Source organism: Dunckerocampus dactyliophorus, chromosome 19 (genome assembly GCF_027744805.1).
Source record: "Dunckerocampus dactyliophorus isolate RoL2022-P2 chromosome 19, RoL_Ddac_1.1, whole genome shotgun sequence".
NCBI lineage: Eukaryota > Metazoa > Chordata > Actinopteri > Syngnathiformes > Syngnathidae > Dunckerocampus > Dunckerocampus dactyliophorus.
In genome coordinates, this window is record NC_072837.1 from 7,907,031 (window position 1) to 7,933,087 (window position 26,057).

Genomic DNA, 26,057 nt, shown 5'->3' on the forward strand with positions numbered 1-26,057 from the left:
GCCGGGGAAGTTGAAGCGTAAAGTGGCGAGGGACGACTGTGTATTTCTAGTAGTGTAGAAATATTTGTAGACATATACTGTATGAAGGTTTCAGCTCCATTCTTGCACTCAGACAAACAGGCTGTTGGCTCGAGCAGGGGTCTAGCCTTTGAGCTGTTTGTGACAGATTGATTGGCTGCAGGTCTGAGTTGAGGCACCAAAATCCTTTTTGAGGTGTGAGAGAGGATGTGCACGTATTTTTCAGTCCAAAATGCCAATTTTCACCCTTGGCTTTTCCTTTACTAGCTGCAAAGGTCTAGATATTTTTTTTTGTACTTTTGATTCACAGAATGCAGGTGGAGAAAAATAATAAATGTGAGGGGGATCAAAGAAGTGTAGATGGCAACAAAACCACGCACTGATGTGACGCATGCCTGAAAGATGAATTAAAAGGAAGTTTGAGTGCAATTAGCAAAAGTTTCACTGTTATGAGTCTTGAAATGTTTATCTATTTGGAGTTGCTTGGATCTTGAGTTTTTTAAGTTCCATGTTACTCACAGTGTCCCCGTGGCCACAAACAAGCAATTATCAACCATCGGTAACCCCAGTCTCCCTTTTCCCAGTATGCCTGTTAGTCGAAGAAGTGCTGATTTCTCTTGGCTCAATGAAGCTTTGGACCAAGAAACCATTTCTTTCTCTGACTGTCGTGCTTTGTAACATCCCTGCACTGAGCATAAAGGCTGCTTCTTTGGGATCATGGGAGATGGAACGCAGCCAGGACTCATTGTACGTATGCATATTTGGAAATGGTGTAGAATAATTTATTCCTTGTATTGTCAAGATACAGCAGACAGCGTTTTCTTTGGGCTCTTAGGTATAAAAGTCACAACAACAGAACACAAAACAATATGAATATTAATAGACTGATTTTCAATTTCACTAGATCATATGCCAACTACAGCATTTATTTATTTACTTAACTATGGATTTAAATTCATTTAAAAACCAAAACAACAACTGGGAATTGCAAAAACATGACAGATGAATATAATTGCTCCGCATGATCGCTCACAACTTATAGCGACGGATTTGTATCGTGGTTCAGCACCCAGCGACGTGTCGTGAGGTTCATGGCTGGTGAGACACTGACACTTTTAGAAATGTATGTTAATACAGGTTGCTCAGTGAGAGGATAACCAAAATAAAGGAGCAGAATCATTCACTTTGGTTAAAAAGAAATCATTTCAAGGTGTTTTCAGATACTTCTTAGACCAGTTTATTTATTTATTTATGTACTTATGAACTGAAAAACATTTGTGTCCTTACCTTTTATCTGTGCATGAAGTACATGCAGCCTTTCCTTCTCCAGGAAAAGTTCTGATGTTGTAAAAAGTCTCATCACTTCCTGATGAGTTTGGGTATTCATTCATTCAGCAGAGCATTAAAAATATATTGGATGCATTTGGCTAGCACTAGATAGCAGAAAGTTAAAAAAAATGCTAGATTTTTCTCTGTGGAAGGACGTCAGTGACAAGCACCTACCAGCTCACGCACGGCCGACCCGATCAGGATGCAGTTTCGTATGCTATTTCTGTGTATTTTATTGTCTGATTAGCAAGAGTAATGACGTCACACTTACTTTAAAGACAGACTGTGGAAAGTCAGGGTGTATAATAAATGTTTCTGCCACATTATATTATTGGCGACATGCTGACAAACAGAAACTGGCAGGCACCATGATCCGGCTCAGTGTGCATTCAGACGGCGCACTAAGCCGAGAAGTCACGTTCACGGTGGCCTCACCTTGGGCTTCTTCCTGTATTCGATCAGGAAATCTGCAAATTCAGTCATTTTTACTTAAGAAAATGTTGAAAATGATTGGAATCGCCCAATGATGCGCAGGATACGCGCACAATACAGTAGATACAACAGATGCTTGTGCCGCTGCTGTACAAATTTGTAGTGGAAAAGTCGTCACTGCAACCGCTGGGTAAAAATAATTGGATTTAGTATCGTATTCCTATTGTGCATCGCTTTTCAGGTCGAGTCCACAAAGACCGCACTGCCACTGAAACACTGGCATTGGCAAGAAGTTTGACACAGTGATTTGCACATGAAAACAGGAATCTAATCCGGAGTGAAATATTGTTTCTCATTCCATTACCATGCAAAGCAGGGTTCAACTACAGAAAACAAGCTGTGTGTGTGCGTGTGTGTGTGTGTGTGTGTGTGTGTGTGTGTGATGCTTTCAAAAGACCCAGTTATTATCAAAATGCTCATACCGCTTCACAGAAAATCAGAAACCCAATGATCCACAAGCATGCTCAAAAGGTAAATCATACAGTAAAGTATAGTTTAAAATGAATCCCCATACCTGAGGAACATTTACAAAACATTTTTCGTTGGATGAGAAATGTCTTATTTTTATCTACAGCCATTAATCCTCAGATGGTAATGTTTAAATCTGTTGCCTCTGCTAAGCAATCCATTTCAACTCCCGGCTCATTAGCGGCACATCAAATCCTCTCCGTATCACATCTCTTTTGCCATTTAATCAATCACATGCATCTGCAACCTTTGCTCTCCTGCATCGCTTTTCGACCATCCTTTTGCTCTTCTTTTATCTTCCTTTTGCCTCCAAGGTGATATTGAAGGCGACAGGCGTGTGCATGTTTTATGCAAACTATTGGAGGCTCATGAAGTCTTCACACATAATGAGTTTTGCATCTACAAAACTCTGGTTATTTCACAGTTTGATATTATCCATTCGTTTTAGTCATCTTAACTCTTGCTGGGAGGATCTTAATTTTTTTTTAGCACTCGTGTATTGGAGCAATACACACATGAGGAATGCTGAAGATGACCTGTGAGATATTTGCCTTTGAAAAGTCATTTTACCCTCAAGTGAAATAGAGCAAGCAGTAATGCGGCGTGACTTGAATAGGGTTACGGATGCCATCTCCCTCAGGGTGGTCAGATTTGACACGGTGACGGTTAAACACAGGTGGAAGAAAGACCAAAGTGCATGCTGGGAGGAGGCAGGTTAGGTTATTGACACAAAAGATTAAATTGATCTTGCTGCAAAACCCTTTTGCTCAAGTGAACTGCACACACACCCAAATTATTGTTAGAGGAATGAATACGAGGGCTCAATCAATATACATGTTACACTCTTGCGTCAGTGCACAGGGAAGGCTTCAATGTTGATACGAAAACTGAAGGTATTGAAACTCACCATACAGTACAGTCATGGCCATAAATATTGGCGTGCTAAAAATGCCAGTGTTTTTGGCCAAAGATGCTAATGTTTTTGACCATGGCTGCATAAATTAGGCTGATTTTGTTGTATTCCACTCAGGCCACTACCGGTCCATGTGCGTGCGGGGCCGAACCGGGCCGTGGAAAACTATCAGAAGCAATGATAAACAAAGACACATTTTTTTTAAATAGTTTTGTCAGTAACTCCATCCAATTTTCTGTAAAAACATATCAATTTTGGAAACAAGGACTATTATTTTCTTGGAACAATAATATATCTTGTATGGTTATGTTGTTTTGTTTCATTGTTTTTTTCCCGAGCGTTCAGTCCCACTTTGTTCGGCGTCCTTGAACACACCATAGTTGTGTGCTCTGACTGAAAGCTCCATACATCTCCAGTATCTCCAATGCTGCCACAAACAGATCGATATTTTTCATGTTCTTCTGTCACTTCATTGTTGTTCCTAAATGCTGATGCTGTGTGTGAATGTATAAAGGGGAGGGTGGCATAACCTGAAGTTAATTCATCCTGGCACACTGCCTGGCACCTACACGTCAAACGACAAGATAATCTTCCATCTAGAATACAAAGTGAGAAAATGTTATTGCCTGTCTGAGAAAAGTGTATAAAGTGTATGGTGAGGAGTTTTACAGCCTTAAAACATTAAAAAAAATGAAGTTGGCTACTCCGTGGATATCACTTATTGCGGACCATCTTGGGAACGTATCCCCCGCAATAAACGAGGGAACACTGTACTACAAGCTGTCCAATCACAGTGTTAACGGTCAGCGTTGCCGCAGCTCGAAGATTTTTTTGGAGGGGCCCGTCACACTACATGCAGGGACTGAAGGCTTCATTCTGCTCTAGTGTCACGGCGCTGGCGTAAGCGACCCCCCGCTGGCTGAACTAGGAAACTGAAAATGGCCAAATGCATCCCGGAGCAGCAGCAAAGCACACAAGCGAGGCTCAAAATGCACGGCGTGTATGAAAAAATGCGTACATGTCGGTCAATACGATAAGGCTAAAGTGAAAATAAGTCATCTCCACCAGTTCATGTTCAATACATTTATTGTTGGAAGTGTAATGTCAAATGGGGGAGGTGTGAAAGTTGCATCACAGGCATTAACTCACACAAGTGGAAAGAGAAGCTAACAGGAATTCAATAAAACATGTAGCGTGTAGCAGCTTGAGACAAGGTGGCTCGCTCGCTTAGCGACTATTGTAAGCTGGCTTCAGTACGTCTTCAGCCTCGCTGCTCCTTCAGTTCACTCATCCCTGTGGCGACAACTCAACATCACATCAACTCAGGCCGGCGTGACACTGAAATACTCCATCACTGCACACTCCATTGGACACAAAAGAGTATTACGGCTTTCAGTGCGGGTCTCCCCTCAATCTCCTGGCTGATGCTTAGAATGTGTAATTAGACTTGCTTATACAGTAAATGGCCAAGCTCCATCACACTGGCAATCTGTTGGATAATTACCAAAAGAACATTTAAACCAAGGAGCATACAGAGGCAGTTGTGTGCATCGACAATGGGAAAAACAAATGCAGCACAATAAATTAAAATGGGTCAGACTAAAGCCAGTAGTTGGTGGTTAGTTGGGCGGTGAGGATCTGCTGCCATCACAAGGAAGCGAGAGGACTCGTGCGGTGAATGTCATTCATATTTGAAGAAGACATGAAGGGCTTCAATTCTAAGGGAAAGCGCTGCATTACATGCTCCATTTATGAATCATCGGTGGTGAGTAAACCACGGGACAGGATTTTCTTTTTAAAATGATGACAGGAACCCTCAATGAGAAATGACGGAAAGAGAGAGAGAGAACGTGATCTTACCGGAGACGGTGCATCAACGTGGCTACTAGAACGGCATCTGCTTTTTTTTTGGAGTGAACAAGGGTCCTGTCTCATTGGCAAAGCAGTCATTTGTGACGGGATGTCAGGGGGCTGCACGTCACTTTGATGTTGAGTCACTGCGGCACACTGAAATACTAATCTGTCTGTGCGGGGTAGAGCCCAGTTTCATTCAATTGATTCTATGCGCCACACACTCTTACATTTCATTTTAATTGTACTTTGTAAGTAGTAGCACAACAGAAATCATTTCGGGATACATTTCATGTGGAACAGGTCTTGTTCTTTTACGATATAAACTAAGTTGCCGTAGATTACTTACCGTATTTATGAATGGTAAATGGACTTTCACTTGTATAGCGTCTTCCTAACTTCAAGGTACTCAAAGCGCATGACACATTTACCTACTGACCTTGCCCAAGGATACTTGAGAGGAGAGAGGAACGAACCACTCTACCATCTGAGCCATGCCGCCCCATAACAAGGTCATTTCTGTCTCTACATAGTCGCGTTTGAGTTTTCACATCTGCTAATTCGCTTTTTTTAGTTCACGGATCGGTTCACGTTTCAATGAACCTCTGGTGGACTGGACAGCATTTGGGAACAACAATGAGGTGAAAGAATAATGGAGTATTGGTGGCGGCATCAGCGAAACGTTCACTTTGTCTCAGAGCACACCACTATGCTGCGTTCAAGGACCCCTGAACAAAGTGGGAATGATCGCTCCGGGAAATGTCATGACAAAAAAAGCAACATAAACATGCAAAAACTACGGACTTTTTAACAGTATTTTTTTCCCCTGATAAAATAATAGCTCTTATTTCCAAAATGTTTATAAATTTACATAAAATTTGATGTATTTATTTAAATCTTTTTTTGAAAAATGTCTTTTTTTATCATTACTCCTGAAAGTTGGTGGTTGGGGACCCTTGTGCTAATTGTATGGCGAGTCGAGTGATTAAATGACATGTCTTTATTGTCATTTTGTGGACTAATTTGGAGTCTTTCTGTCGCTTTCTAGTAAAATGTAACTGTGGAGTGAAAAATCTGCAATACAGTAGATTTATAAAACACAAAGCTCACACCTACCCCTCTAAACCCTCCTGCTGGCTTGACGTTGACGCTCTCCGCTGACTTCAGATCAAGAGTTGCAATTAAAGTGACCGTTGGAATTATTACATTCAGTTTTCCCTCTCTCTTCAAATGCCGTTGCTCTCTCACAATGGAAGCTAACAATTGAAATGCTAACTGCCCTCATCCCTAGATATGCTTCACACAGTGATGCACCACACTTTCAATTATAAAACGTATAGCTACTCACCGCTAACGAATGATAACGACAGCAACTATGGTATGTTCAAGGACCACAGAACTGCATATATTTTTTGACAGCTTGTTCTTTTATTAAACATACGTGTTACTACATTTGGCATAAACATCACCAAACCCCAAAAGTTGGAAAGGCTTGCGATCCCCACAACACGTTGGGGCATCCTTTCATTCGGATGCCAACAACATCCAGCAACACTGCAGCTCTGCTTACACTGTGGCTTTGACATGTTAGTGGTTCACTGCAGGCGAATCAAGTATGTGTAATTATAGTCTTGATGGTAGTAAGAATGAAGTAACAATCCAACCATGATTAATTAACACCCACGGCTATTGAGACGCACCTACAGTTTGGAGAGAAATTACCGTACTATACTTCTTTCCTGTTTTGTGCTATTAAGAACCCTCTGTGTCTCACAACACACCATGACATGACAAAGTAGGGCGACAATCAATTAAAAAAATCAGCATGAATCCTAAAAAGACAGTAAAATAACAGGAAAGTTAGAGCAATGTATGAACCCACTGTACTGCGTCACATAGGTTAGCCAAACACAGTAAGGCCGCTTTGGAAGACCAGTCTCAGGGCCGAGAGGCTTGCTTTAATATTATCAGTAAACACAGTGAGTGCCTAAGTGATTTGAGGGATGAGAGTGAGATGTGTTTCGATCTGGAGTTATAGCGCTTTGCTGTGCTCTAATCAGAACAAGATGGATGTGGGTATTGCCGTTTGAGACTCCTGGGCTGTGAATGACGTGATGTGCCCAACAAATTGAAATCCTGTCAGGAGAGAAATGTTAAATATCTGCTTTCAGGCAGTGTACACCGCTGTATGTGCTCAATTGAGATGTGTTCAGCTTGTACCAGGTCTACAAGGAAATCTGTCACCTCTCTAAAAACTAGCCAAGCTCACCATGAAACACAAAAAATGGTCGAGTGCACACATCGCTTACGGTGAAAGTGGCCAGCAGCCTCATGACATACGTGTCCCATTCTGGACCTAATCAAGATAGCATAAAATAAATCGCACCCAATGGAACACGCCACATGCACTTCCCGCGCTGCAGAGCTGTTATTACTGATGTGAGCATGTGATCATCCGAGGGATTTAGCGGGGTAGGAAAAAGGAAAGTGGGAGAAAAAGCTGAGCTTTGGGATTTAACGAGATGCATAGCAATGTGGCCTGGAGCAAAGACAGAGTTCTTTTGAAGGCAACAGGTAGAAGAGCAACATCCCAAAGCGGCACAATGAAATGATTTTGCTATAGTAAACAGGTGATAGCTCCCTGCACTCACTTGAAAGACTTTATTATCACTAAGTCATGCACTTCTGTATAAACAATCTACTAAGAGTGCAAGTAATTTAGGCTTGAATTACACTGCAGGTCTTAATTTCAATTTAATACCAGGTTTGTTTTACACTTTATTTACATCCACAAGTACTTTCAAGTAATCCAGTGTGTTTACATGTATTGTACGGAACACCTGAAACATTAACATAACTCCACAAGAGTACAGAAATGACAGCATTAGGCTGCAACAATGGAATATTAAACATGACGTAATGGACGCCAGCTGGTGCAGCTGTGCGAGAGTGCATCGGTAAACCTCAGTCTCTGAAGCCTTAAGAGTCGCACTGGACATCGAGTTGACAGCTCGGGGCGTTTAGCTCTATGCTTAGCGCCCTCAGCTCAATGTGCGGACCCTGGTTTGATCCCGGGCGGAATTCCAGTGCTTCTCAAACTGTGGGATGTACACGCATTGCCTGCATGCATGGTAGTCATGCGTGAACGATACACGAGTCCCCAGCTAGATGCTCTTTTTTTTATTTCAAAAAAGCAACCACTAGCGACAAATCGTCTGATCTTATTGCATACCTTTGAGACTGACATGAAAGCACGTATCTCAACGACAGGCGGGGGCTTCTGTGGGAGCCTCCCCCATGTAAAAGCCCTCACAAGCGGCTGAGTATTATTTGTGACATCAAAAAAAAAAAAGACCAAAATAAGAAAGGCCATTTGCATTTCTAAACATTTGTTAGGGATGCACTTTCAAGCAAATACCGATAACCGATAACTTACTGATATCTTATCTTTATTTCTTATCCGGTTGTCCAGCATCATCATTTCCATGATGCGATCACAAATCGCTTTAGACCGTGGCTTGTCTCTGGCAAACCGTTTGCACTTTTCAAACACAGCGGCGATAGGAACAAGCTCCGGGCCCCCGGCCGTCATACCGATGCTGCCGTTGATAAGGTTTAATGTGTCGAAGCTCGATGTTTGCAGACCATTTGTAGCATTTGGCGAAATGTCTTCCTCTGAAACTTAGTCCCACACGTTTGTTGACCGGTGTGCTTAGGGGAAGTTTGCAGTAGGCCACAGAAACGGCTCAGCCTAACCCCCCTACAGCACCGTACGGGTAATCTCGCCTCGTTGGAGCATTTTTTTTTAATAATCAGATTATCAGAGCTATTTTTTTATGTTTATCAGTAGGACATCATAACTCCTCATATCAGCCCGATAATTATCGGTCCAAATACATGTTGTTTTTTTTTATTCACTTTTTGTTTCTCCACATGCATCATAGCCAATTATACAAAATTAGACGATTACATCATCTAGCACCCCCCCCCAATCTACCACCACTACTAAATTGCGTTCCTGTGAGAAACACTGAACAGTTCCTCTGCTGCTCGCAGTCAAGGATTGCACGCCATCAGCAGTCATTCTTCATGACGAGAAGAACAACGGAGAGCGGTGTGCCATTTCAAAAAGCTGTTTTTAACAGAATACGACACCAACAATGAATAATAATCCTTAGCTGCCAAAGTTCATTAGCTTCTCTTTACAAAGAGCACCACCTTCATCTGAACCGCAGCACACGCTCATATGATCAGTTCATTAGGTGAGGAAAGTCTCTCCCTTTCTGAAGATGAGCAACATTTAAATTGTGAGGCGATGCCCTGTCTAAACGTGAGCGCAGTCTTCCTCATAGCCTGTAAATGATCCTCAGCATTCTCCTAATCAGCCAATTAATCACCATTTTAGGAGTGTAATCTCTCTCTTAGGCTCTGTTCTACATAATAGGTTTTATGCATTCCAAACCATGCTTGGATTACTAATGAGGCTCTTTTGGCACTGTGTTGCTCATCTTAAACAGGGTCTCCCGTGACAGCATCAAGAATTAGGGGTCATGTATTGTAACGCCACATTTATGCTTTAGTGTTCTCCGAGGGGCGAACACTAAAAATGAAAAATAGCCTCCTCGCAAAGTTAATTTTTCTTTTGTCTCAAAAAGGTCATCATGCTTAGTTGTCACCAATTTAAGTCCCTCAAATCAAGATACTTCTACTGGGAAAGAAAAATGAAGTCATGTTTGCCATAGATTTGGCGCTACCTGCACGCGTTCACTCTTAAACACATTATAATTGGACTGTCCGTGTAACTCCGCATGTTAACACACCTCATACGCACCTGATCTGCCAGAGAATAAAAAGACAAACATGTAAACATAAAGGCTCTGACATGAAATCACGGATTGCTCTTCTCAACGAGCCGTGGGCCCCTTCCCTATCTCAAAGCACTCACTGACGGCTCCGTCTTGTGATTAAAAAAAAACAAAACACACACACACACACACACACACACACACACACACAAAAAAAGCAACAGAAGATGTGCTTTTCAAGATTTTGACTCACTTTTTGTCTCCCACAGCATTATTCCTCTTTCCTACGGCGGCCATTACAATTACATGCAAATGCGTCATGGCCAATTATGCAAACTAGAAACAAATAGATAGCAGTCCTGTGGGAAACACTGCACGTCTTCCAGCAAGGTCCCCATTTTGCATTTTCAAAAGTTTTAAAACGGTACCAAAATAGCCAGTTATGTTGTAACACTTTTTCCACACACATTTTTCCTTTAATTTATGGACGAATAAGGGCAGCGGTGAGCACGTCAACCTCACAATGAGGAGATTGAGAGTTTGAATATCCATTTGGAACGTCTATGTGGAGTTCGTATGTTTGCATGCTCCCACACATCCCAAAGGTGATGGATGCGAGGATAATTGCAGACTCTAAATTGCACGTGGGTGTGAATGTGAGTTTAAACGGTTGGGTCTATATGTGCCCTGTGATTTACTGGCAATCATTCCGGGGTGTACCCCGCCTCCCACCTGAAGTCAGCTGGCATAGGCTCCAGCTCACCTGTGACCCTAATGAGTTGTATATGAAATGGATGGATGGAAGGGAGAACAAGAAAACAAATATGTATACTCTATGTACAGTAAAACTCTGTTATGAAAAGCGTCCCGGTAGATCATTCCTCTGTTTCAGTCATATACAAAAGTAAGCGTTACGGATTCATTATAAAATTCACTTGCAAAGCAGATTAACATCAGTGCTTCGTTTGCCTCTTGCACGCATCGTCTTATTTTTGCATACAATATAAAATACAGTCATTGCAAAATTTTAAACCGGATAGCCTTCTGGCAGAAGTGCAATACCCACATATGCTGACAAAGTACAACAAATAATAGAAATAATAAAACTACACAGCATTTGTATATCAAAGTACACTAATAGCGGTATTGTCTGAAAAACCTCACTGGCGACAATTGCAACAAATACACGCATTTCTGCAACAAAACCGAGCTTTAACCATTAACAGGTATACTGCAATCCCTCGTTTATCAGGGTTAATCGGTTCCAGACCCGAACGTGATAAGTGAATTTCCGCAAAGTATGATTCTTTCTTTATACAGTAAGTGGAATATTTTCATAGCTATGGCATAGAAAACCCGTTTCCAATCTTCTAAGTACGGTTTTTAACATTATTAGAGCACACTAGACATGAAATAACACCCCTATAGTCACCTTTACGGTCATATTAACCAATATAGTAGACATAATCTGAGAAAATAAGAGCCAAATAAAACTTGTGCTTGTGTGTGTTGTAGTAAATGGGTTTCGTGTGGAGGACAGGAAGTGACATCAGGTGTTCAGAGTTGAGTTTGGGTTACGGTCGCAACAGTAGCTCGTGTTATTATTATGATGATGATGATTATTATTATTATTATTATTGTGGCTGTTGTGTGATCATTTAAACCTGCAATTAAAAGCCTGTTTTTCCAGCAATGAAGTCTGGTGAATGTCTCACCGAACAATTACTGACACCTCGTGACCAATGTGACGTTCACAATTTGAATGCATCTTCTTAATAGATTATATTGGTATTTTAGTTCATTTAGCCATTTTTAAGCTAGAAAATACTTAATTTAAGCAACAAAAATATGTACAATTTGCTTAAATATGCACTAGGATGTATTCAACCACAAAACAGCATGATTTATCAAGAAATATATGTTTGTAAAGTCGTGATAGACTAGAAAGCCGAAATTCAAGCCATGATGTGGCAAGGAATGACGTACTTCCCAAAGATACCACAAAAAGAACACTGACCCCTGGTGGCATCATCTGGTGCCGCATTCAAACCATTGTATGTATTTTGTATTTTAGATGAAGTCTTCATAGTTCCTACTTGTAATTGTGACAGCCACAAACACTACAATGGCAGAGCACTACTGCTCAATTAACACCCTTCTGTCTTCAGCTCGAACTCCCTCTGCATGTTGACACTTCCTGTGTTTATTTATGGGTGATGGTTGGTCTGCTGGCTGGTGAGTTTGCGTATTTGGTATACAGTTTTTTTTTTTTCAGCGTTATCAACAACAGCACCATTGATGAAGTGGCGGTGAGGCGCTTCCGTCCATCTCTGTCTATCAGCATGCAATTGGAATAACATGAATAACAGACAACACTTCAAAACATCATTGCCTGCCTATAGCAGGACTTTGAAATGAAATAAAACTCGCATACGGCCCTGTCCATACGGAAATTTTTTTTTGCCGGGTTGAAAAATATTCACATCCACACTGTGGCGGACTGTAAAATAGCTGCATCTGGACTGGAACGGATCACTGGGTGAAAGCAATTTAAAACCCAAGGTACACCTACGTGTGGCGCTGTAAACAGACACGCATACGGACCCACGTGACACACCAAACTATAGAACAAGAAAGAATGCATGCGTCGTCGTCCGGTTTCCAAGGCACATGTAGACTCACGACAAAGAGGCATTACTTCTACGAGTCATTTTTGGAGAAAAAGACAACAAAATATCAGGAGAATGCCAACTGGGGTGAGTGATGTATTCAAATATTATGTTGGCTTGTCGTCAAAGCTCACTTCTGGTCACGTGACGGCGACGTCAATGTTTCAGAACAACAGCGGTTCGGCTGTCGACACCAAAACGACAAGCCGGCTTTTTCCAGATTTTCCCACTCTGGAAGCTGTTTTAAAAAAATACCCAGAACGTCGTTTCCATGTGGACGAGTGGCTGAAATGATCAAATACTTTGCCGTTTTGACCTGAAAATGTTTCCGTATGGATTATTTCTAGCATGTGAAACACACAAGGGAAAATGGATGTACTACCCCCGGCCAGCGCTATTGTCACTAATAATGTATCAGCATACTGTTTTATTCGCAGTTTAAAGGGCTTTTCATTCAAATTTGTTTTCAGAAATGGGCATACCTGTTCTTTATCAATCAATGTACACTACTGTATATGTTGGTGTTATAGCAATACTTACAATACGATGAAGGAGATTTTCTATTTGGGTCTTGGGCTAAAGACGTGTCAAGCGTACGAAAGCAACACCTTTTTGGTAAAGGATAATATCCCAGTGACAAGCCCTGGTGCCCCTAAAGTAGGGTTACCCAAATTTGCTAAAATACACCATGGATTGCCATAAAATCTCAATTTCTACATACAATCCCCGCTTTTCACGGGTGTTATATTCCAGGACCACTCGAAAAAGTGAACATTTGCGGGGAATTGAGACACCCAGAAAAATATTTATTTTTGAAACCCCTCCTGCTAGCTTACCACTGACATTTTCCTCTGTTTTTGGATCAACATTTGCGATAAAATACATCCTTGAACCCAAATTGAGTCATTTTTGGTCTCTCTGGCTACTGCTGCTGAGTTAACCAACGCCTGTGTTTACTGTTGTTAGTCTGCGTAGCGTGCAGTACAACTGCCCCTCGCTACATCGTGGTTCGAACATCAATCACTGCGTTTTTAAATTAATAAATGATCGTCGTTTCGTGGTTGAACATGGCCTATTAGCAAAAAATATGCACATTCAAGTAATTGTACTTATTATTGGCCTAAATTAAGCATTGCAAGCATAAAAACCGCTAAATGAACTAAAATACAAATACAAGGCAGAAGCAGGATTGTGACTGTAGTATTCTACATTTGCCACTAGGTGTCGGTGTTCGGGAGACAAGAGCCAGACGTAAAATTATCTCACAACAGGTACAATAATAATAATAATAACAACAACAACAACAACGCAATATAGCCCGGCCCACGTTTATCTTATTCTTATTTCTGACGGCGCGCAAACATGTGAAAGTTGCCCATACTGCAACAATTGTTGTTTTGCTTGGGAACATCCAGTCCCAATAGATGCAGGAAATGAAGTACTTGTTTATTCATTTTCTCTGGCTCAAATTGAAAATGCATAGTGCAGGGTAATGGTGCGGAAATATAAAGTGAAAGAAGGGTGAAAGAAGGGATATAGGGTCAGTTGGCAGTATATGGGACTTTTGAATAAGCTCTTCTATTGGTTCTGCTGCCAAATTGACACTGCTGGGTTGTGTTGTGCCAAATAGAATTTCATTTGAGGATAAGAAGCAGCCTGATGACCAGAGACACTTGACATGCTACGGAGAGAAAGGTGGAGCAATGTGATTATACCTTGTCTTGTCCTGTGTGTGCATTGCAGCCAAGCTGACACATCACTTGGCTCCTCATGTGTGCAGCCGCTGCTGGCAATGACAACTATGTTATATACCCTGTGGTGCTGACAGCTTTCTCTCTCTCGCCTTTCTCCTTCCCCTCACACCCCCCTCCCCGCCTCCTCTTCATTCCATCTTCCTCCTTCAGGCTGAGGAGTAGCTGCCACGTGGCAAAAAGAAGCGGAAGAGGAGGAGGGGGGCAAGGATGGATATTCAGCCCAGTGTAAGAGCCTCCCCGCGGGGATGCCGGCGTCGGACGCAAGGCCTCACGGGCCGTTGACCTGCTGTCTCTGTGATTTATGGCGCCGTTGGGAGGGGGGAGGCTACAGGCCACTGCAGACTCCTCGCTCTCTCCTCCATCTCCCTTCACACACTAGGAGCTGCACGCACACACTCACACACTGTACCGCTGTCTGCAGGAGGCACCCGTCGAGGAATTTGTGGTGCGGTGTGATTTGCATCACGGGCGTGCACATGCATAAATCCACGAGCCGGATCGCTGGTTTGTACATTGTCTCTTATACACAAATAAACTCCCCTCTCAACAGTCCTGCAGTGCAGCAATCCCATCACACGTTTGTTAGACAAAGCCCGCTCTGCGAGTGTGTGTGGATTACTATCAGTCATGGCGTGTCAGTTGTAGAGCACCAGGGTGGGAGGGGGCATAGAAATCGATGGAAGTGCGCCGAGTAACAAAGTGATGTTCCCGCACTCACGCTGAGTCCACATACTGCTCTGCCTCCATGTAGTAGAACATTCCCAACAAGTGCTTAATAAGACAGGATTGAAAAATCTTGTGAAAAGGTGTAAACTGCAAGTGAGAGCCAATCGGTGCCCTCGCCATGGTGTTGCCGCCCCCCGACAAACGCCATGTGTGCTTGACCACCATTGTCATCATGACCAGCATGGCCTTCATGGACGCCTACCTGGTGGAGCAGAACCAGGGGCCCAGGAAGATCGGCGTGTGTATCATCGTGCTGGTCGGGGATGTGTGCTTCCTCATAGTGCTGCGATACGTGGCCGTGTGGGTCGGGGCAGAGGTGCGCACGGCCAGGCGAGGATACGCCATGATCCTCTGGTTCCTGTACATCTTTGTGCTGGAGATCAAGCTCTACTTCGTTTTCCAGAATTGCAAGGCCGACAGGAAGAGTCTGGAGACGGTGGCACGGAAGGCATTGACGTTACTTTTATCGGTGTGCGTGCCTGGTTTGTACTTGGTTCTTGTGGCTCTTGATAGCATGGAATATGTGAGGACTTTCCGGAAGAAGGAGGACATGCGTAGCCGTCTGTTCTGGGTGGCGCTGGACTTACTTGATCTTCTGGACATTCAAGCCAACCTATGGGAGCCCCAACGCACAGGCCTGCCCATCTGGGCCGAGGGTCTGATGTTCTTCTACTGCTACATTTTGCTGCTCATCCTGCCCTGTGTGTCGCTCAGTGAGATCAGCATGCAGGGCGAGCACATGACCCCCCAGAAGATGATGCTCTACCCGGTCCTCAGCCTGGTCACCATCAACATGGTCACCATCCTCATACGAGGCGTCAACATGGTGCTCTTTCAGGACAGCCGCGTTTCAACCATCTTTGTCGGCAAGAACGTGGTGGCCATCGCCACTAAGGCATCCACCTTCCTGGAGTACCGCAGGCAGGTGAAGGAGTTCCCTCACCCTCAAAACGCCATGGCGATGGAGATGCAGCAGAACTCGGTCAGCCACACGCAAACTCTGCCCAACGCCACCACTTTGCCGCACGAACCTACGCCGGCGCAGGACGTCATTGACACATGACCGCCACCGTCTCTTCTGTGTGGACGCTCTTAGAATGTGTATTAACCAGCAACATGACTCAACCTGTGAGTTTTAACCATAAAACAAAAAGTTGGGAAATTTGTGTTTTGTAGATTAAATCTCTCGTAACAATGCTTTTTGCCATTATAGCTTTGGAAAGCAAACTCCTTTTATAGGATACCTCATTTGAGAAACAGGACCAGTACTACTGAGTAAATGCATAAAACGTGCCAGATCTGTACTGCCTATGTCAACCAGCATATCTGCTGACGCCAGTGACTCTTGTTTTGATGCTCCAGTACCTCCAGTTACTGCTAATCAGGCAATGCCTGCACTGGAATCTGAACATGCAGAGAAGCGTTCTGTTCAGCACCTAGTCCAGATTCTGTCTATGGAAGATGGATCCATAGGATCAGAGCTTTCAAAGACGGAGAGACCCTTATGCAGATTGCTTCCCTGCTAGAGTAACACCTAATGTTGTGCGCCGGCATCTGCATCACTGGAAAACATGGCTCGTCATCCATCCATCCATCCATCCATCCATCTTCTTCCACATATCCAAGGTCGGGTCGCAGGGACAGCAGCCTAAGACAAGCCCAGACTTTCCGATCTCCGGCTGCTTCATCCAGCTCTTCCGGGCGGTTGAGAGACAGTCTCTCCAATGTGTCCTGGATCTTCCCCGATACCTCCTACCGGTTGGACGTGCCTGAACGCATCCTGACGAGGATGTTCAGGCATCCTGACCAGATGCCCGAGCCACCTCATCTGGTTCCTCTCAATGCGGAGGAGCAGAGACTCTACTGCAAGTTTCAGAAAACGTATTCCCAGCACTTTCCTGCTTTGTCACCAATGAGACAATAAAATAGCAGAATTCACCAACTCTTCTGTTGATTACCGGTGGTGTAATGGTACGCGCTTCTGCCTCTTGTGGCTGTGCACGCAGATTCGATCCCCGGCCAGGGTAATATTCAGCAGGACATGCAATGCAAACACTGTGGCATTGAGATCCTCACGGACACCACCTGTCTGTTTTGCAACGAGTTATTTCTTGAATTCAATCTCACCCTCTGTATCCAAATGCTGGCATTTGCAACTTTCTTTGGCTCCAGTGTGGGTTATTTTGCAGCTGTGATCAATAAGAAAAACAGACTTGTGTTAGTTAGCCAAGAACTACAGAGTCAACCACTGATGATGTCATAGATGGACGACGGAGCTGGGGGACAATGACTTCCGGTTCCAGTTTCCATGCCAACATGATTCTAGCGGGGACGTTAAAAACACAGTTGGACTCGCGGTCTATTAATAACGTGGCAAAATGTGCGCCATATTGTAGGCTAACCGGGAAATGTACTCAAACCAAGGTTAAATTGTTGAGTACATTTTTGGGGTGTACACTGAGGTTCCACTGTACTCTTATTACTCCAAAACATGCATCTGATTAAATTCAAGCTTGAGTCAAATAGTCATAACTTTACCTCACCAGTAGGGGTGAAGATGGCCTTGCCAACAAGATGCCCCTTATTTATTTTTCAGGGAATTGGCAACCCTAAACCTAACAACACTTCTAGGATCATCTTAGGTGCTGTTTATTCTAGAGTGACTAACTCAACCTTGGTGGCTTGACTTGTGTGACAACCCCTGGTTAAGGAGTGGAATGCCATCCCACAGCAATGTGTGACCAGGAGGAAGAGGAGGTGCCAGGCCGTTGTAGATGTGTATGCTTCTTCTATTGAAGTTATATGGTTTCTTCCTTGTTACTGATAAAACTTCAAGTATCCAATCCAAGAAAGACAGCGGTAGAATGACCTTTTTGGCAATGCTCATACTCAGTGGTTGCTGCTTATCCCACAAATGCATGTTCCTTACAAATGAAGCATCTTTTAAAGGGCAATAAAAGGGCTTTCCAAATGTATTGGCAAGAAGCAGTGCTACAAAGGAGAAATAATCCAAAGAACATGAATTTATCTTTACATTAAAGCTTCACTGGACTCTCGAGACAGAAAAACATGTTAAACGTACACTTGTGTTTTTAACTCTTCTGAGGTTTTAAAAAGTTCAAACTGTACCGAGAGACTCCGAACTCAGCAGACCGGAAAATTTATGTTGCGTAAAATGGCGAGTTGGCCCTCCCTCTGTGAGTAGCTTCTATTTTTTAAAGGTCACATTTTGTGGCTTTTCCCTTTTGGAGTACAAGCACCAAAAAAAAAAAAAAAAAAAGGGACCACTTAGCTTCTTGATGCCCTCCAGTCGGGGCAAAGAGGAGCAGACTGTGACAAGCAGCCTTGGCGAGCTGCCGTCTGTGCTGTACCGCAGCGAGGTCGATGGCGGACCAACGCTTTGCCTGGTGTGATGGTGTTGTGGAAGCTGCAGCCTCAGGCAGTGTGACGCTTTGGAACTACGGGTTTGATTAAAGGGGAAGCACCGCAGCACCACTGGACCGTCCACTGCGAGCACACACTCACACAAACACACACAGTGTGCATCACACACAGTGCAAGTGCATGCACACAAGTATATAGACCCTGTACGCCTGAAAGTGCGTGTGTGCGTGTTTTGTTTATTCCAGACCATTTTGTAATATATGCAAGTGTGTGCGCGTGTGTGTGCAGTGAAAATGAGGAAAAAAATATGTTGTGATGTCAAGAAAAATAAGAAGTTGAGTTTGTTTTTCTTAACTGTACATTCCTCAAAACAAACTTTGAAATGAGAGAAAATAGAGCGTCACAGTGTTTTGTTGACGGACAGACAAAAGGAAATCAAATACATACAAGTAAACGAAAATACCTTTCTTCAGTTCATTCTGATTATAATTTCTATTATTCTTAATATTGTTGTTGCTATGATTATCCTGTGCATTATTTACCAGTGGGAGGCCAATTATGTTTTAATAAAGGATATTGATGAAAACATTGTTTCTATTATTGACATATGTTGGCAGTCAAATGTCACACAGGAAGCTAATTAGCTAGTCAGCTAGAGTTGTGGGAAATCGCTGCCCCCTAGGGTTTTGCTAGAGAATTGCAAGTCATGAACTAACATAACTAATAATGATCTGGTGTGCATGAGAAAATGGAAACAAAAACGTAAGTTATTTCTTTACAAGAATACAGTAAGCATTTCACGGCTTATATATGCCGTTTGGTGGCTGAAAACGGCCTATTAGTAGTCATGAAATATGCACATTTAAGCATATTTTACTTATTTTCGGCCTAAATTCAGCATTTTCAAGCATAAAAATGGCTAAATGAACAGAAACACAAATATAAAGCATTCAGAAGACACATTCAAAAACGTTGTGATGATATGTAGTATTATTAGTATAATTTTCAAAAAATTATAACTTTGTTGTTTTCTTTGTGTCTCATAATATTATAACCTTTGAAAAATAAAATTTTTTCATTAATATTTCAACTCGATGCGACTAAAATTACATGAATTTTTCTCATAACATTACAAGTTTATTCTCGGAAAACTGCAACTTTCCTCGTTAGAATACGACTTTTTTCTCTGAATATTTTGACTATATGCCCATGAAATTAAAGATGTTTTTTACGTTTCAGTTATTTTTTTTACACATTTTCCAAATATTTCCACTTTCTTCTTGTAAATGTTGATATTGTAGTTATGACTTTATTCCCGTATTTTGACTTTATTCCTGTAACATTACAACTTTTTCTGCAAATGACAACTTTTTCTGTTGTTTTGTTTATTCCTCACAATGTTATTACTTTTTTCTTAATATTTCAACTGTATCCTACTAAAATGACATTTTCCTCATAATATTATTCTTGGAAAACTGCTGCAGATTTTTTGCTGGGGTTTTTTTTCTTATGTTTTCTTGTTAAATTATATTTTTTTTTATGTTCCACGGCCAATAAAAAATAAATATAGAAATAAATAAAAAAACAGCTGTGGTCCGCAAACAAGCCCCGGGCTGCACTTTGGACACCCCAGTATTAATGATTTGCCAAAAGTTTGTCACAACGAGCATACACCAATGTGCGCAGATGATGCAGTAATATTGTATCCTGTATATCCAGGCTAGAAGTGTCCAGGAAGCGGCTTGTACTCTCAACGCCGCCTTATCCTCTGTTCACAATGTGCATGTATTTCGCTAAATGTCTACAGGAGATACCTTGGTCTCACGTTCTCTTGACTGGAGAAGAGCTTGATGTTGTCAAAGAGTGTAAGTACCTTGAAGTTAGTTAGATTCAATGCTATCAATGCTAAAAAAAAAAAAAAAAAAGATTCACTGCTATCATCACTTGCCTGTCCTTCAGTTCTCAAGAAAGGTGTAAAAGTGTTTGATTTAAATTTTTTTTAAAAAACCTTATCCTACCAGATTCTTACAAAATACACATTACCGTAAATTTCGGTGTATACGCCGCATCCACAAAATGTAGAGGAAAAACCAGACTAGCTCTTATATAAGCCGCACCGGTGTATACGCCGCACATGTGCACATCATAAAGTGGCGCGCAAAAGTCCGTGAGGACCAGTCGGCCAATCGCGAGCTATGAACAACCTCACGACGAGTCAACCGATTGAAAATTGCAGGTCATCACTCAATATAACAGTCTGACAAACAACACCTCACAAATATAGAAACATGTATCAATACGAGTTTTATATGGGGAGGAAAAAAAACATTTTAAAGTGTTCCCACAATGCATTTTGCTTGAGAAAACCATTTAATTGGAGGAGAGCATAGAAAGCATAGAAAACAGTGCTGCACTGCTGCTTTGTTAAACATAATACGGTAATTCTAATAATAATAATTAAAGAGTTAGACGTGCCTCAAGCAGAGGAGACACGCTAATACCGCACAGGCGTACCACTTCTGGCCAAACAGTATTATCAGTTCGGGGTTGGAACCTGTGGAATAACCTTCCCTAACCTTCAAACTTTACGGGAATACCCCACGTATGCTTCTTTTAAAGCTAACACTGGTTATGGACAAACCAGACATGTGTACACCTGTAACTTTTAATGAGCTAAAAGGTAGTGTATGATATCGGGATGGGGGGTATGATTGTGTATGAATGTATATATAGATATAATTGAATGTGATTGCTATATGGAAGACATTGTACATGTACGTTTACTGTAAGTTTTATTATGTATTACTACATATTGTTGTCTTTTAATATCGTTTGTTTATATTTAGACAGGCTACAGATGGAAATTAGACTCTGGGTAGAATCTGGTGCGTTTACATTTCGATGCACGACGTAGAGAAACGTTCATTAACATGCAATGTTCCTCCAAAATAAACTTCTAAATTAAAATGAAAAACAAGGGATTACGGTATTCCACAACAGGTCATTGTATTCCCAGGGCCTTGAAACAGTTGCAGGCTTCATCAGTTCATGCTCAAAGACTAGGTGGGACACACACCAGTCAGACTAGATAGGACAGCGCTAGTCTGAGAACTTGGTGCAAAATCCAGTGTGTGTATTTATCCTCTAAAAAGAGAAGGCACGTCCAGACTGGAATGGTTTCGCTCTTTTGTGGTGTCAAATGCGGTCATTGGGTTACAATGGAGTGGGGCCTCCGCCCGCCAACTATCGGTCGTTTTCCTCTGTTGAGTTTTTTTATTGATGCAATATCGTGTCGTTTCTCTGTATGCTCTTTTTTATAAGATCGTGTTGAATAATAAGCCACAAATCCATCTTTATTCCCCTTTGCATGCAATAAGCCGCACATAAATATTCAGCTGTCTCTTTCAGGATGGCGGGATTAATTTTCCAACCCTGGGTCTAATGCATCTCAAAAAGCAATAGATTGATTTCTAAAATGGGATAAAAATAAATTCAATGTATTTTTTCCCCCCGAAATAGTGTCCTACTCGTGCCTTCATTCTTTTGCATTTATCCTGCAAGCAATCAGTTATGACATGGAAGACATGAGGTCGCCTAATGGTTATTTTATATCCCATAACATTAGGCACCAGCGATGTCTCGATCCAATCTTCGGGAACGGGATTGGCCGCCGATCCGCTGTATTTTGAGGATCGGATAAATATCGGCTTCCGCCACAAGATCGGGTCAAGTCGGTTGCCGTGTCACCTTCGTACCTCTGAGCCACAATGGGTTGGATAAAGGAGGATAAAGCAGGTTGTAAGCAGGTGTGAGTATGACACAGTGTAGTAATACACCACTCCAAAAATGCTAAACATATTGTTTGTGCGTATAAAGTTGTGGCGAGTAATTACACTGAACTGGCTATTCCGCCAAAGTTTTAATGAAAACAGCTTTGCAGACGCTTAATTACATTTTTGTTTATGCACTGAAGCATCTCACTTAGTTCCTTACTTACGCAGAAATGAAAGAAAGACAGCTTTTTTAAAAGGCGCACTGTAGGAACAACAAAGCATGAAGGGATATTTTATCTTCTCTTTACTGGTTGCAAGCCTGCCAAAACGTGGACCAGCAGGCATTTTAGTGGCAGCCGTATAAAAGTTATGGCTGCCAAACAGACAAAGAGACATTATAAACGTACTTGGAGAAACTTGCCAAGCAAGCAGCAGCAGAAGGCCACAAACAAACCGGAGGGCATCACTCAGTGCTGTGTAATTGTGCGCAGATGTCTTGGTCTCAGCGTAATGTCCCGTTGCCTCATTTGGAGGAAAATGTCATCTTGTATTTGGGCCAGAACACAACTATTTATAAAGCTGTCTTGTTGGCATGCTGACTGATGATGCGGGTGCTTTTGTTTCTCGTGTTGGCCCATTATGACCTTTTGCTGCAGTCACTAACTCCTTAACAAGGTCATGGTCAGAACCGCAGCATCTTTTTTACTAGCTTCTTTTCTAGCTAAGGTTAGGTTGCGTACACGTACGTAACACTCTTCCTGAGGGTTGTATTCCAGAATACTGATTCGACTCTAATTTGTTCATAATTTGAAAGCATTTTCCCCATCAGAAATAATGTAAATAATCTGTTCCAGGTTGGTCTAGGTTGGGAATTTTCACTCCAAACTGTGATACAGTCATCCCTTGCCACTTTTCAAAAATACAGTCGTCCTTCGCAATATTGCGATTTGATTATTGCTATGCATATTTAAGTAAATTGTACTTATTCTTGGCCTAAATTAAGCATTTCAAGCATAAAAATGGCTAAATGAACTAACAGGGATGCTCCCGTCGATCGCCCACTGATCAGTATCGGCCGATCACCGCATGCAGGCTAGTGTCTTGGGTAGCTTCCTCCTCCCACGTTCCTTCACACTGCGCAGGCGTGCCAAATCTCACCGGGTTAGCGTGTTTAAAAGCTTTAATTTAATACGGCATTTGAAGAACAAACACTTGACGGAGTGCGGTGAGCTTTCGAGGCTGGCGGTGTGTCAGATGGCAGCTGACGCAGCCAAAACGGTGGCTGACACTCGCCTGTATGTGCGTGACAGTCACAATGCTCAGCAAATAACAGGTCCCAGCAGGTACTGTCCAGTAGTACTTCAAACAAAATCACAACATTGTGTAAATTCTCGAATTATAGCTGGGGTGTTTATATATTTAAATCATAAAGAGGGAAGGCGTTAATTGAAAGCAATCACAGCTTATTGAGTTTATTATTTTAGAAATGTCATTTTTAATTTGCATGAGAAAGTGGGAAAAAACAGCTCTTTTTGACCACAAGGTAATTTATTTACTAGTACATTGTGCAACATAGCACAACAGAAGCAATAGTGTAGTACTTTTTTTTTTTTTAAACAAAAAACAAACAATAGTGCAGTACAGTGGAACAGTTAGCGTCATTAATCCCTTCCAGAACGTCTGTTTGTAATCCATTTCTCTCCACAAACTGCCATAGCCATCATTTTAGCGAGGAGCACGCACGCTGCCGTGATCTTTTCTAAATACGCGGCAATGTCTGTGATGTCGTGCTTTCGCGCAGGCACGTCACTTCCCAGACGCTTTGCGTTCACATTGACAAGTCGCATTTTTTTGGTTAATATGAACGACCACATTAAAAAAACAAAAAAATCCGATTTGAACAAGGGCCTCATGCCCTGCAGTGTGAGCGTAGCCGAAGAGGCAGCAAGATCTTTTCGCTCCGAGTTATTTCTTGAATTCAGTAGTGTTTTTCAACTTCTTTATCAAAATGCTGGCATTTGAAACTTCCTTTGAATCCATTGTGAGTTATTTCGCAGCCATGATCAAAAGAAAAGCAGAGACTTGTGGCGTAACTGTGTTAGTCAGCCAAGAACTACAGCGTCAACTGCTGACGCTGACGGGCAACGGAGCGGACTCCCGGCTTCGTTTTCCATTTTGTTAGCAAGCGAGTAGGCTGCTAACAAGGACGTTTTGTGATAAAAATATGTTGAGAACAATGTGACCTCTAATTTTTCAAGTGTCTGAGCATACACACAGATGACCTGAGCATTCCTTGGATCTCTGCGAGCGCCATCTGATGTGCACACTTGTTGCATAACTACGCCGGTCACAATAGCAAATTTTGCCGGTCAATAATTGTTTTTTAGACCATATTATTATTAAGTTTATCGTTCAATGATCACTGTGTTATGTCACATTTGAGCCACTAGATGGTACTCAAGTGTAGTGTAGCTGTGTGAGGCACCTAAGATACCCACTATAGCGCTTACGAATCGCGGGGCGTGACCACTTCACATACCCTGGAGACCGAATGCCCCACAGCACATCCACACTGGAACTGTGGCATTCGGCTTAGAAACTATCGCTCTTGTGCTTTTATTCATACTGTACTAGCGTTTGCTTGCTAACTGCTAGCTAGCACTCAATGTATTCAATCACCTACGTGGCTAGCCCCCGCCTCCAAGTACTGTGACAAAGACGCTGAACAACTGACAGGAGGCTCACTCTTTCCATTAATTTGACTGTACAGTCAATGGTCTCAGACACAAGTAGAGTGAACCCTCTTCTCATCCAGCCTGTGTGCTACAGCAAGACGAGGAAATGGAACAGGCATACGTACATGTCAATTTATCGAGGCGTCAAAATTATCGTTTTTTTTTCCTATCGTTTAATTAATCGTTTTAAGTATAACACCTGTCCAACACCTGAGAACCTGAGGTAATACAACTTCCATGCTGTGGTATTTTGTATGAGAGTGGTTTCAAAAGGTCAGCAGGGCGTATTTCACAAAGTTGCTTTCTTTTTAGTCCACCTCAGAGAAAACAAGCCAATTCATGATCTGAAGCTTGCAGGAAGCCCCTAGTTTATCATTTCATTTTCCATTTCTCTTTTTACTCATTTATTTTGTTAATTATGTATAATTATGTATATACAAACGAGCTACAGTACAACGCAAATTACAGAGGTCGCGGGAGGACCAGATATAAACTGGGAGAAAAAAATACAACAACGAAAATGCTCGATTGTCTCCAATACTGCTGTTAAATTGCAATAAATCAATCCCGCACCAAACACATGAAGTGAAAGCCGGCGTTCCACTCACGAGCATGCGCATCCACTTGATAATCCACCTGGCGTCGTCCCTGTGTCCCAGGACTCCACGGGCGAAACTTAATCCAGTCAAAAATGGAAGCGTTCACGTTAGTTCATGTAATTAGTTCACGGAAGGTTTGACGCCGTGACATAAACACCGGCTCGCATGATCCCAGGTTGGCGTGTGACGTCACTCTTTTCGTCCCCCGGCGCACAGCACCTGCCTTGCTTAAATACACGCCCCAGCGCGTTTTTTAACCATATATTCGAGGACACGACAAACAGTAAAACAGATGATGATGTGTGATATAGTGGTGATGTGTTGGTCGCGAACGAATCGGCTCTCAGAGCCGGCTCTTAGAAATTAACGAAAAGAGCCGGTCCGCGTCGTCGGGAGCCGAATAGTTTTTTCCTCGTCTTTTTTTCTGTTAAAGGCGAATGTCATTGGTCAAGATGTGAGGCTGTGTGTGTGTGTGTGTGTGTGTGTGTGTCCACACTGGGTGGGCAGGGACGGGGTTAAACACACACTGTGGTGCTCTTCG

General features: G+C 42.4%; 1 protein-coding gene across 2 annotated transcripts in view; it reads left to right on the top strand.

Moving 5' to 3' along the window:
- The window catches only part of tmem121ab (transmembrane protein 121Ab), a 51,976-nt gene extending 32,547 nt beyond the window's left edge, over positions 1-19,429 (top strand). For both annotated transcript variants that reach the window (XM_054761335.1, XM_054761336.1), the window contains exon 2: positions 14,450-19,429. In XM_054761335.1, coding sequence (XP_054617310.1) covers positions 15,144-16,088 — 945 coding nt within the window. In that variant the 5' untranslated portion in view covers positions 14,450-15,143 and the 3' untranslated portion in view covers positions 16,089-19,429. The remainder of the gene's footprint in view (positions 1-14,449) is intronic.
- The last annotated feature ends 6,628 nt before the right edge of the window (positions 19,430-26,057 follow it).